The sequence below is a fragment of the Zerene cesonia genome, chromosome 1 (genome assembly GCF_012273895.1).
Source record: "Zerene cesonia ecotype Mississippi chromosome 1, Zerene_cesonia_1.1, whole genome shotgun sequence".
In the NCBI taxonomy this organism is placed as follows: domain Eukaryota; kingdom Metazoa; phylum Arthropoda; class Insecta; order Lepidoptera; family Pieridae; genus Zerene; species Zerene cesonia.
This window is the reverse complement of record NC_052102.1, coordinates 1127880-1142237: the sequence shown is the minus strand read 5'-3', so window position 1 is coordinate 1142237 and position 14358 is coordinate 1127880. Positions and strand designations below refer to the sequence as shown.

The window sequence follows — 14358 nt, the reverse complement described above, 5'->3', positions numbered from 1 at the left end:
GCGCGTACCCCTCGTGGTAGTCCCGCGGGTAGTCGCGCGGGTACCGGTGGTACTGCTCCCGCGGGTAGTACTCCTCCTCGAGCCGCTCCGGCCGCGCCGCGCGCGACCTGCCGCCTGCGGACGCTAAGTGTTATTAAAAGTCCATGAATATCTGGAGGTTAGTGGAACAGACCGATTGTCCGTTTATGACGCCCGTCTTGACCAGGGTTAAATGCGAGATGAAATAGGTAGATAGATAGATACAATCGATATCATTTGACATGTCATAACTGTTTTCTAGTTCCACCCGTTCCATCTCGCAGACGACGGACGACGGACGACGGACGGTCGGCGGAGGATAAGAACACATGTTAGACACACGGCACACAAGGGCTGGGAAGGAGGGCGCGGCGCACTCACACTGGCACGCACTTACGAGGCCCTGCTAGGTAACGAGGGGCACCTTGACCTCCCCCACATTGCGCACTTTGCCCGGGCACGGCAGCACGGCTGCGGCGGCCGCGGGGGGCGGCGGCGCTGCAAACCAGACACCTGATGAAGCCCGCAAGCTTTTTGAGTAGCATAGCATTGGTCTGCCATCTTTGAACGTGGATTGCAGTGGAAATATTATGAGATATAAAAAATAATAGAAAATGTTGTTTGTTTCAATCCACACAGCCAGTCCAAAGATGATTCAGAGACAATATGTAAAATAAAAAAAGCTTGAAATAGAATAGACATCGATTAATTTAAAGACGACAGTGCAAAGTGACCCCTGATAGAAACAGATCTGTGAGGAACTATTTAAGTTAGTAGAAGCGGCACCATCATTAGTGGGACAAGCAAAAAAAATCTTGGGAATCAAAATGATTCAACCTGGATGGGGCTTCGTCGGTCTGCTAAATGACAACAGGAATATATGATCTTCTGCGATGCTAATGTGCTTGTCCTGCCGCGTTTACTGAAATGAACAGGAACTAATGAAGTGGACGATTTTATAATACATTTTTAATGATACACGGTGATTACTAATAGTTCTAAAAGCGTACCACTATATTTGAATGACTGTTTGAATAAGCAACAACATACAGACTACAACATTGAAGTGAATGGCGTAATGCTATGGTATAAATGTATTAAGGGAAAGAGTCAAAGAACTGATAAAGAAATGTGAAGTGCAATATCAATGTTGGGCATGGCAGGATAAGAAACAGAGGAGGTCAGTTATTGAAATTAATTATTAAAGCCGTTGTCTGCCGTGAAAGCTGTTTTTCATGTGAATCTTTGTGTAAACATATAAATAGAAAGTTACAGTGACATTGAGGATATAATTTTTACAAAACTTATCGCAAATTGGTCTAACGGAATTACACCAGATGATTTGGATAAGTGTTATTAAATTTTTAAAATAGGACCATCACTTTCAGGAACATTTTCCTGTGTTTGTTCTTCCAAAGAATTCCTTGAAAAACCACAGATCATGTTCGTGAAACTGACATCTACATGTTAGTTACCTCTCTCCCTCTCGTAATTGTAGGAGTCGGACCTCTCCCGGTGTCCTCCCGAGTGAGCAGGGGGTTCAATAGAGATAACGAATTGTTAGTTACAGAAATCAAGAAGAACTAATTACATAGATGGTATGGTGATTAGGGAGTTGAGAATTGAGGAGAGAATCGAAATGGATATGAGTTCTAACACCACGTCTTTAGGGTGAGTAAGTCTACGAGGAAAATTTTCGTTGAAAAATATAAAATGTAGGTATACTCGTTTAGACAGTTATTAATTGTTATATTATTCTGAATGATAGAAACAGTCAGGACTGTCAGTTTTAATATTATTATATTAAAAAATATTTATCCTTAATTTATTACTAAGGATAAATATTTTTTATTTCTTCAGAAAATATTATGCTGGAGGTTTTCTACAAAATTAAAATGATATTGTCTTGATTGTTAGAGAAGAGAATAAAAAGATAGCTCAGTACGAGTTAAAAAGTATGAATGCATCAGATTCTAACATTAATAGAGCGATTGTTATGTTTCTTATTTGTTTATTGTCAGTTTCATTTGAACTGAACGTTTAGGCTCAAATTCCCCAACCAACCCTTTTTTCAACATCAAAAAGTTTTACCCCATTTCACAGGAAATTTGCCTCTAAATTTCTGAAGGTCCTATCGAAGCATAGATACCAAGGTACGAGGTAATTACATCAATAATTAGTACTGCTACGATACAACATTCATACTATGTTTGCGGGTACCTGAGTACACTTGTGACAGCCTTTGACCTCGGCCGGTGTAACCTAACCAAACCAGTATATTACGCATTTGGTAAATTAAAACGACATGCTAAAAAATCTACATCTAAAATTATGTGATTTTTGATTAAATAAAATATTTGTCTGCTGTACACGCTATTTTAGAAATGTGTGTGGATGATAGACCATTTTTTATGACCTCGTCGTTATTTACATAGTTGTATGAGCAAGCATAGATTGTAACAGTTTCTACAAAATTTAGTTCTTTGTATATAGGTTTTAGGGACTTCTATCAGAGGATTTGTTAAATCTTATAGAGTTGCAAATTCATTCTAGGTTAGTATTTACAGCTTCTTAATATACGAGACAGGTCATCTGCTTACTAGACCTTTAATTTTTTTAAACAACATTTTATGTCTATTGACCATTGTGACCCATAGAGAAAGAGTATTAAGCCAATTTGGCTAGCGTATTTATAATTTTAAAATTATCACATAAATATGTTATAATCTGTGCTACAAAACGGATATTGAGCAACAAAGTAAATTAATTGAATACTTCACCATTATCAGGTACAAATTAACCACTAACACTATTCAAATCTAATAACGTCAATTCATTGGACACATCAAAAACATTTGCAAATTCTTTACTATCCTTATTATCACTTCATGCATCACCGGAACTACCGCCATCATAAAAACTTTCTCCACAACCTTATTTTTCATCGCCCACATCACCTTCATCATCACTCTCAATATCATCAACATTAGCTCAACACTACCACAATAGACATCCTCATCACCACATTCACTATCAGCACACACATTCCCCACACCAAGAGCACTCACCAGGTTGCGCGTGCGCGGCGGGGTGCGCGGGGTGCGCGGGGTGCGCGGCGTGTGCGGGGTGCGCGGGGTGCGCGGGGTGCAGCGCGGGCGCGCGCGCCGTGGCCGCGGCCGCCGGCGGGTGCGTCGCGCGCCAGTACTTCTGTAATGGTTACAGTTCCCGTGAGTAATATTACCGACAAACGTATCTTGCAAGTTGCCCATTATCGTTAAGTCAGGATCTGACGATGGAAAATCCGGAAAATCGAGAATCGATCAACTAATTCACAATTCGAGGTGGAAAATTGTAATTCTTCAAACAGCGAAAAGCAAAGAAACGTAAATTTGTTAATGGAAATAAAAATAATACAGCCTATTAAAAAAACAGATTTTTGACACAAATTTACTAGGTTAGAAAGGGTATAAGTATTAGACTATAGCATAACATACATAAAAAAGGAGTAATTTAAATTGAAAGTTTTGAGGTAATAAAGAGGAATTGATAACCTCCTCCTTTTTTGGAAACGGTTGAGAAAAAATGCAATAATAGAAACATATGATTCCTACCATCTAATAGTAAAATTAAAACTCCACATTATCCAAAGGAACACAACAATTGAAAGAGACAAACAAACCTCTAAATACTCGGCGATCTTCTCACAAGCGTCCTCCAGCTGGTTGTCATCGAGCGTGAGGTCGAACATCTCGGGCGGGCACTGCGCCAGCTTCTCCGCGGCCACCATCTGCACCGACAGGTTCTTGCTCTGCCCCTTGCCGCGGGACTTTATTAGCCGCTGGAGCACCTGCAAGTTGCGGACAAATCATAAAAACAGAGGGCCACGTTATATGTAGTTGTTAAGCAAAAGTATTAAGATGGGGACCTATTTAAAAGTTAAAATCAACGCGAAGTGTCTGAGATCCGGCTCGAAGGACCACTTAATATACGAGTTCTTAATGGCTAGAATCGTTTTAGATGTGACACAATGTAATGATAATACTCATGGTGACGTACTTTATTATATAATTGAATGATAAGTGACTATTTTTTACAATTTATTTGCTTTATTTATTATATTTGTATTTAGTTCAACGAAAAGGTTACATACATATCAAAATATATATTAGAAGATCAGTAATGCAAACTTGGCATAGCTTACTGGTAATTAATATAGCTTTTATCTTACCTTCGGACTAGATATCTTCAGGTACACGATAGTGGGCGCGAGGGAGGTCTTGGCGAGTTGCGAGGGGTGGTTGATGGTGTCGCAGTCCAGCACCACCAGCTGCAGTGTACGCGCCAGGTCGAATATCCGCTCTATTTCCGTCTAAAATTAATCGTTGATTTCTCATTTGTAATTACGAATTTCTTAATTACTGCAGGAATCAGTATTTCAGAAATTGAGCTACAGTTAACCAAGTATTGGATGAATTCAAGCTAGTGGTTGGAGTCATTTGACAAATTGGTTTATTAGTGCGGATGTTTTGTTACAGTTGTGATTTTGGAGTGAGATAAATTAATAGGAATGTTAGTGGACACCGTGCTTTGACTTACGATCTGATTTAGAAACAATCCCTTTCAATTATAGGGCCAATTGGTTATGGGCACATTTTTCAATTTAAGTATTAGAACTTTAGAAGAGATGTCTGTAGGGTTAAAGTTTAACTATCTAGTTGTTGCTTTGCTGTTATCGTATAACATAATAAATAGCAACATAATATTTAACTCGATAAGCAGCAGTTTTTACAAACAGATCAATTATCTAGCATGCCTTTACACGGAGTATTTATGTGTGTTGTTAAATGCCAGTTAAATTTCACTACATAATCTACGGTCTAGGACAGTTAGATCCACTTTCCAAACATTAATTACTGCAACACCCATGCCATCGAACCTGAACTTCCGCCAAGCAATTCGACCTGGAATTCGCTCGGTCCATCAACGGTTTCTTTGGCGGGTTATTTAGCAAGGATCGTTTAGCCAAAGATATATCGGCGGTCACCCGGGTGATGATAATTCTGTAAAACAGAAGGTGATTAGTACCTGCACTTCTGCGAGACACGTGGATCGTGAGTTCGATCGCTCCATGATCGCCCGTTTGGATGGGTTGTTGAGGAGCGACCGCTTGGCGAGCGATATGTCCGCCATCACGCGGGTTATTATTATCCTGAAATGTTAGTTGGTTTGTGCTTATAGCTATGTTAGATTGTTGTTGGATGTATATTTGGAATTACTTTTGGTAATTATCACATGTGTCTTTGTTTTTGTTTACAGTTTTGACCTTGGTTTGGTCAATAATATTACGTATTTCAGTTGGCAGAATACTAGAAATTGTGTTTCAAGTATAATTCAAAGATGGCTCACATTATGCTTTATTTAAACTGTAAATGAATACTTATTTACTATTTGTTCTTTTCATACCGAAATTGAAATTTATGTTAGTATTATCCAAGCAAGAAAAAACTCTCACTCTCTTCTCACCTGCCCTCAAACCGTCGCTTCAGAAAGTCGAAGAGCGCCTTCTGCATCATGTCCGTCACCTCGTAGCCCTTGAGCGAGGGCCCCACGAGCACCACCGGCCGCATGGACGGCACCACGTCGTATGGCGTGCACGCCTCCTGCTTCTTGAAGAACGGCTTCCGCTTCTCCTTTCCCGCGGGCAGCGCCCCCGCCCCGCGCCCGCGCCCCGCAGTGTCCGACTCCTCGCCTGCGGACGAGGCACCAGTCACCACTGTACTACTGGACTACTCGCACTTGTGGCCGTCTTCATATGGAGGAGGTGACGCGTCACTTGATGGTAAGTGATCAGCGTCCATATTGCACACAAGGCCAACATAGCGATTGTGATGGCGGATTCTTTCTATTTCTTACTGTTTATTTATTGCTTAAAAATTTATATTGTCCAATTGATTTTTTGAGAGTGGATGGTCACTAGCTTTTAAGTAAATCATATTCAAAAGTAAATATTACAATCAATTTTTATGTATTGTGCTAGTCTTTATAATTATAGGTTAGTTAAATAAATAAATTTTGCAGATACACAACTTGTAGAACATGCGACGTTCACTTAACAGGAATCTAACTACAATTTACAATATACATATTCTGTTCAAACGATTTTACATACTTTTACACAATTCACAACATCGACAGCTACCTACCTGGCTAGGCTTTTTTGGGCATCAAATTAAACGAGGTAACATTAACATAACACTGCAATGAAATCTTTTAAGCAGTCTTTAGCAAATTCATATACTAAGACGCTCCTAAAATTTCACAGCTGGCATAATAGTATACAAAAATTACATACATTCCCAGGGAAAATAAAATATACAACCTGTTGAAAAAAAAAAACAAGAATATGCTTAACAGAATTTAAAATGAAAGAGGCAATGGAAGGCGGGATGGAAACAGTGAGAGATAAGAAGACACTTTACTCGAGGCAAACAATAATTCGTGAAAATTGGATGCATTTCCTGGTTTACATGATTTGAATGGTCTTACCTCGGTCGTACGTCGGAACATCTGAAAATATGACATTTTTGAGTGCGAGTTTATCGAACCAGGAAATAGGCAACTTCCACTTGGATGAGTGAGAGAAATGACAGTACAAAGCAGTTTAATATAGAATAAATATTTAGTGAAGCGGCCACAAGTGACGTCACACGTGTCAGTGTGGAGCGAGGGGTCGCAATTGCAAATTGCATGCCAATTGTTTGTTGAATTGCAGTCACTATAGAAGAACATTACTTTATGTATCATTGCTTATTATGTTTTTATATCAATCCCATCAACACTATCCTATTCTACTTCCTACTAATATTATAAATGCGAAAAATTGTAAGGATGTGTGTGTTTGTTACTATTTCACGCAAAAACTACTGAACCGATTGCAATAAAATTCTGACAGCTGACGAAGACAGCTGGACAACTGGAATAACATATAGGGAACGTTTTATACCGATATTCCTACGGGATACGGACTTACGCGGGTGAAACCGCGGGGCGCAGCTAGTAATTCATCATACATTCATATTCAGAATATAGTAGGTACTGTATTTCTTACTAATTATATCTGCTTTGAAGATTGAATTAATTAATGTCATAACAAAACGCGGTATAGATACGGTCTAATTTAAAACCTCCTACTATTTGAAATCGGTTAAAAATAAGCTTTATAAATGGGTTCTTAAAGCTAGTCAGTCAAGTGTCAAACTCGCCAGATTGTTTTCCATCGTCTCTCACGAAAGAGTATATTAATTGTTTTAAAATGAAATCAGGCAGTGTAAAACAGACATAGTTATCATATCATTTTGAAATTGAAAATGTGAGACAGTAAACAGACGCCACTTGTGATAAAATTATACATAAAAATTGCAAAAAACATCAACCACAACATCGACACATTTAAATTATAAAACATAGTTATTCTAGTTTTTGATTGTTTTGATTATTAGTTCCTCGTTGTTTTTCTTAATAAAATGAATAACAAATATTCAAAATTATAGAATTTTATTGCGAAAACATCAAAACGATCAAAAACAAATCAACTGCGTTGTACAAGTTTGACATAAGATGAAACGCTCATTTATTGTCTTAGTTACGGAAAATATAAATAATTACCTTATACGTAGGTAGTTGGTATCTAGCTTTAATTTACTTGTATTTCTCTCAATTTCGTAATATTTTATTCCACACAAAAGTCGTTTATATATATGTAATTATATTGTCAACGAGATGCGGTTTCATCTGATGCGTGAAAGTTTTAAATTTTACTTTAAGACACCATTTAGGTTTCATCCAAAAATTGTGCCCTGAAGTAAACAAACTCTAAAATATGAAGACACGGGTTTTTCGATTGTACATTTGTTGTGGATTTGAGAATTTTTTACTTTACTAGAGAATCAGAAACGTATTGTTTAATTAAGTCATTAAATTTTGTGTTCATTCGTTGTAGCTTAATACCCTGTAGATCAATAAGCAGTGCCTCTATCTTATATATGTCACCGGAAAAGTATTTTGTTGAATAATTGAGATCCGAAACATTCTTTTTAAATTCAATTTTATTTTTCGGTAAATTATAGTTTATACTTGAAACAGTTAAATCGTGAAATGTCCATTGGATGTGATTGGGTTAGGTTCGGTTTATTTAATACGAGACACACTAAGGAGTCCGTCGATTTGTAGGCAACACCTGAAGGACGTTTGGGAAAGGTTTATTTGGGTATAGTTCATAACTGAATTGTGCTCTAATAGACTAACAAAAAATAATGCGACGAATTATAAGGGGATGTTATGGATAAAAATATATCAACAAATTACAATGTATAGATTCCAGCAAGATTGCCATGTAACGGTGTTTACAAAGGGGGACATTTGCAAGATAGGAGCACTTTTTGCTGTTTCATTAGGGTGGAAGCGAAACAACGAATGACGCAATGTAATGACGTAATCGAACAACGTTAAAGTTGCAACATTGTGGGGGGACGACATACAAGCGAAGACCCTTGGCGGCGCGTGACGTACCGGGCGTGGGGGGGGTGCTACCTCGGCTGGGGAGCGGGTGCTGCAGCCCCGAGGGGGGCCGCGGGTAGCGCCCGCCCGCCCCGCGCGCCGCCAGCCCCGCGCGCACCGCCTCCAGCTTCACGGGCGACGGGATGAACCCGACGTCCGCGTCCTCCCTCACGAGCCGCCCGATCCACCAGTTGTTGTCGTACTTCTCCTGGAACGTGACGCCCCCGTTACCATGGTGACGGGCAGAACGGTTTACGTGACACCCGTTACCATGTCTTTTTATGTCATAGCTGGCAACTGAGCTGGTGGTTCGCCTGATATAGTGGTATAGAGGTATAGTGATAAAGTAAGGTGAGGATAAGGAATAGTCTAACTAAAAAACTCATCTCTTATCCATACTCCCTCAAAATTATTTTTTTATTAATTGCATAAAACAGACAGATACACAGAAAAACGAGTTGTAATAAAAGCATGCCGAAGGCCCGTTTCCTTTTCCTCACTCCTTCTTTCCATTCGTCAATCCTTTCCTTAATTTTTTCCCCTTTTAAAGCAGGCAGCGCATTCGCAAATTCACAATTCGCTGCGCAATCGCATTTCTGCCCTACCTATGCGAATGTTCATGAGCCATAATGGCCTACTCTGGTAGCTGGAACCACCAGCTTAAGATATAAAAAAGGTGCAGTATTTTACTGAGAAATGTACAAACATATTCAAGTGTGCACATATGTGTGTGTACCTTGATGTGTAGAAAGTCCCGCACTTCGAAGGAAATGGCGCTGCCGTGCACCGGCGAGTCATCGTCCAGCTTGCCATCGTAGGCCACGTTCGTCCGCACGGCGAACGCCACCGGTTTCGACTGGAAATGTTTATAATTGTGTTATAATAACTCACACATCTATTTATTCAATTAGACTTCGACTAGAACTTGATTATTTTCAGTATATAAACCCTTTGCATACCAGTTTTTGTTACATTTTATTTCTTTTTTTTTTTATATTTTGTAAGTGTGTGCAATAAAGAATAAATAAATAAATAATAAATAAATAAAATAGTTCTACCATTTACCAGCAGTAATAGAAGAATAAGCGTAAAATGTAAAGTAATTATAAATATTTACACTGAGGATTGTGTTGTGTTTTGCCATACGAGATTCCTGAAGAATTTATAACATTTCAAATTAAAAGAACAAAACACGTGTGTGCTTTTTATGAATTTCAGGATATAAAAAAGATGATATATACCCATGTTCCTACTCCAGACATAGACATAGACATCGCATGAAATATTTTTAGGCATATTTCTTTTCAAACATTAACCAACTGTTCTGCATCTAAACTATTCATCTGATGCTAGACTCTTAACCTATTACGGTACAAATAATAATTACTATACTACAATACTATAAATCCTAGGTTATGCATATTTGTCGTATTATTTGGGATGTCGTAAACATGGATTGTTTGTTGTTGAAACATCGAATGAAAATTTTACAAGTCTCGATTTGATAAAAACGTTAAATTAATCGTGAAAAGTTGAAAGGCAAATCACGATGATTTTTAATTAAAAATGAAATCACAACAAAAAAAAATAATAAAGTTTAAAAAAACTAAGAAACCATAATCCGAACTTGACATTTATTTTATGTATTCGAAGGTTTCGAAGCCGTAGTACCACGAAGCCTTAAAAATAACGGACAATTTTGTAAAGGTCAACTAAACTCTTTGCTCTTTATGTGGGTACCTACGTTATCTAGAGGTATTCTATTTTAAACGCACACTGAAAATCAATAAAGGCAGGAGATATTATTGAATGCATCTTAGGGTCTGATGCCTGATGCGAAGCTTCTAGAATTCTATGGACTAAACAAGATTGCTTATAATTTTGTATGTGTGTGCAAAATTAAGCATGCTTCAGAAGGTATCAGTAGTCCGGCTACCGCTACCAATATAATACGTGTACCAAAAAATGTCTTCAAATTAGTTATATTCAGTATGTTTGGCATGAGAACTGAAAACAGGATTTGCTACGAGTAGCCCGCCATTGTTTAATGTAACATTTTTGAACATTTCTCGTTTTATTGTTAAAACATTATTAATGTCATTTTACTGTTATATGTTAAAGTTCCTTCGATATCAGTTCAAAGTTTTTTAATATCTCTAATAGTAAGTAAATAATCGTCTTTGCACACCTGAAGAAGTGAAAGAAAGAAGTGAAGAGTGTTTCGCCGCAATAAAAGCATAAAAAATCTATTCCACTTAAACACGAAATTTGTATGCAGCTTTTTAAATAAATTCTCTGAGACACCTCCATGTAGGCGCATTTAAATATTACGCAAAATGTAACACTCAATTTAGAACGAATAAACTCAAAACTAAATAATTCCACATATGTTTACTAATTTCCAATAAAATAACAGTTATATTGTGTGTTAATACATCAGTAGTTCACCGCACAACCGAGTCTTCAAAAATACCCTCGACAACTATAACAATGTACGTACCCTCGCTTTATCCAACTGTAGCAGGGCTTGCGCCTCCTTCTCCCGTCTCTGACTTTCCTTGTCTTCGTCCAACGACAGCTCCGAGGACGGTTGCGAGTAGTTTGAATCCGCCGAGCCCTGGAATCATAATGTTACTAACATTAACACTGAGACACAGAAAATCACCAGCACAAATCCATATCATATCCATCCACAAAAGAACTGAAATAAAACAATCTCTGTTATTTAACACTAATATAATTTTCATCATCTGCCCATACATGTTCTCACTGCTGGGACGCAGGCCTCTTATGATATAATATAATAATCAATGTTAACTCGAACTTCGTAATAGATTGCTGCTAATCTTAGGTAAAAGATGCATTAGTAGGGATGTAAATCTTCTACAGATAAAAAAACGCTTAGAAGCGAGAAGCCCCAATATTTGAACATAGGTTGCACAGTTATGGTACACCATTAAAAAAATACATATTATACACGTAAAATGGTATCTGTAGGTATATCTAAATATTTAAAAGTAAATTTTATATTCCCAACGATTTATCTGCGAAGAAATATGCGTTTCTAGAAATAAAACTTTGACATAACAAATTTAAAGTGAAATAATAAGACTTCATTTTTTATTTATTTTATTCGGTAGTTACGCAAATAGCAACTATAAATCATTTTAATTTTTAACGTAACTCTACTAAAAATAAAAATTTATGGATTAAATACTTTACAATATACACAATTTTAGTACCTACATCACAAGTTTCCTGAAAACCTTATTTTCGTACATAAAATAGCACATTAGGTATAAATAACAAACATCATGCCATCAATAAACAGATAAAGCAAAGAAAATTAAGTTCTTACCAGCGGTTTATATTTTTTCATTTGAGATGCGCGAGCCGTGCCCACTGCATGCAACGCACAAGACAAAACAAATCAGACACACATGCCCATTGTAATAATGCACAAATAAATATCTGTAAATAATAGCATTAAATAATAAATATAAAAAACATTGGTCCACATGCATTTGAGGAGCCATTTGTTTGTTTTTCTTTTTTCGATCGAATTCAAAAATTTAAAAATAGAACTTGGAAAACTTCTGATATATTTACGTCATTATAGTACGCCATGCAATATAAGGATCTGATTGGAATGTTGAATTTTTTAATTTTTTTTTTGACAAAAAGTGTAAGCGATGGGCAGTTAAGCATATTATAACCTTTTAAATAGAATGACAATGAGATGATCCAACTTCTAATGCTTTATTTACATTTATCTACTGATTAGCTCTACACATGATAAAGATAAGGCATAATATAATAAAGCAACTACTATCACATGCTAATAAATATATGGATAATACTATATACCTACTGAGCTTATTTATGTCTAATATTATTTTCTAAAGTAAATGTATGTTTATAATGAATAAATTACACCATTTTTATTATATGTACTGTACATACCTAAAATGTTTTAGATGTTTATAGAAAATGATTAAAAACCATTGATTAATTCTCTATGCGAAATGGTTGTATTGAATAAATAAAAAAAATAATTGTATAATCTCCTTTCATAACACATTTTTTATGATAAATCAGCAAAACTTCAAGTTGTATTAGTTGACATTTAAAATCATTCGAATAATTCGAAATTCCCGCCAAAATAAACGTCATGCTTTTGTTTTTATCCGTCGAAAGTTTTATCATCTATACCAGCGTGAATCGATTACATATTAAGAGGTTTGTTGGTCAGGGTTTGGTTGGCGGCAGACGGGCGGCGATCGAAGCGATGACGTCATTTTATATGCTCAACCCCTATGCATACATACTTACATGGTATTTTGGATATTATTCAGCGAAGGCAACGACGACTTTGCGTATTGTATTATTGGTAAAATGTTCATTATTACTCCATTTATTAGTAGAAAGGAATGTGATGAAAATATATATGTATACCTACTTAAGTAGGTATAGTAATATTGGGCTTTATGGCTGTTTCGTTAAATTTGAGTTACGTTAGTGCTTATAATGGGGTGATCAGCTATAGGTATTGTAATTGTCACTACAAAGAGGAGTTTAACTTCAGTAATCACATGAAATATAATAACTCCCTCTGTCATCTCTGATCTCACATTTTCTTGTCTGTGGGTTTAATTTCATAGGAACCGCGACCGATCAAACCCTTGAATCTAAATAAAGAAATTGCGCACCATTTCGCAATGTATCTTAGAAGATTTCGTCTTAGTTGATATTTCATTGTGGTCCATGGAAGTAAATATTTATAATAACACATCGCATTGTTATTTCATCAGCCAGTGCCAGTGAATTTAGCAATGACGCATTCAATTCTTAGAAAAAATATCTGCTTAGGGATTGAAAATTAAAAATAATTATTTTTAATTTTCAGAACTTAAATTTGTAGGTTAGAATTGTAATGTAGGTGTTTATTTTATGAAAAAGTGGAAAATTATAGGTGTGTAATTTTTTTTAATTGTTTTTTGACGACTTATAAAGCAAATAACACAATTTTCAACTCATCTACTTATACACTCGAACCAAGTAATGGTGATCAAAAAAGATAGGCAAAATAACGTATTCTGTTTGGGAAGTTTTTTTCATATGGCAAGGGTTATAACATTGTTATAACTTTTTTATCATAGGCATAAGGCTATACGCCTTGGTCACATTTCAGGTCAAATACGTTTCATCCAGTAAGCATATGGGCGAACTTTGGGATCTTAGATCTCAAGATTTGAAGACATTTCAAAGAAGTAGTTACATGCATATATTCAAATGATTCAGAATGAATATAACTTTGTCCCGTTACAAAACACCATAAGTAAAAACACATCCTCCACGATATATGTATGTCAGACTTCAGACTAGAAACTAAATTAACATGAATTTGTTAGGTACATTTAAATGTACAGCTAAGTTTAAAATATTCATTTTCAAGCAACAAAGTCTATTACTTACCTACATTGTCAAATTATGCAGCTTGCCTAAATTTAGCTCAAAACTGAAATGAATTCATAACAACCTCAACATAGTTGAAATTTACCAATTTTAAGTACGCAGTATCGGAGTTGAAATACAAAATGACGTTCTGAACTTTGGATAACAAGGTTTCTTATTGTGTGAAAAATATAAGTTGGTTCGTCAAATGCACACCAGTAGCTATAAATTAATTAAACAAAAAATACATTTCGACAAGTGGTCAGGATTAAATTAACAAATAAGACAGGCTATCCAACGAAATCTATCCAAAATTTCAAATTTTGGGAT

General features: G+C 36.4%; 1 protein-coding gene across 1 annotated transcript in view; it reads right to left on the bottom strand.

Annotated features, from left to right (window-relative positions):
• The window catches only part of LOC119829545 (voltage-dependent L-type calcium channel subunit beta-3-like), a 140984-nt gene that overhangs the window by 1057 nt on the left and 125569 nt on the right, over window positions 1-14358 (bottom strand). The window contains exons 5-14 of the mRNA XM_038352144.1: window positions 11075-11191; window positions 9311-9430; window positions 8587-8782; window positions 5542-5767; window positions 5104-5227; window positions 4247-4387; window positions 3698-3865; window positions 3087-3225; window positions 1494-1559; window positions 3-114 (exon numbers count right to left, since the gene is read on the bottom strand). Coding sequence (XP_038208072.1) covers window positions 3-114; window positions 1494-1559; window positions 3087-3225; window positions 3698-3865; window positions 4247-4387; window positions 5104-5227; window positions 5542-5767; window positions 8587-8782; window positions 9311-9430; window positions 11075-11191 — 1409 coding nt within the window. The remainder of the gene's footprint in view (window positions 1-2; window positions 115-1493; window positions 1560-3086; window positions 3226-3697; window positions 3866-4246; window positions 4388-5103; window positions 5228-5541; window positions 5768-8586; window positions 8783-9310; window positions 9431-11074; window positions 11192-14358) is intronic.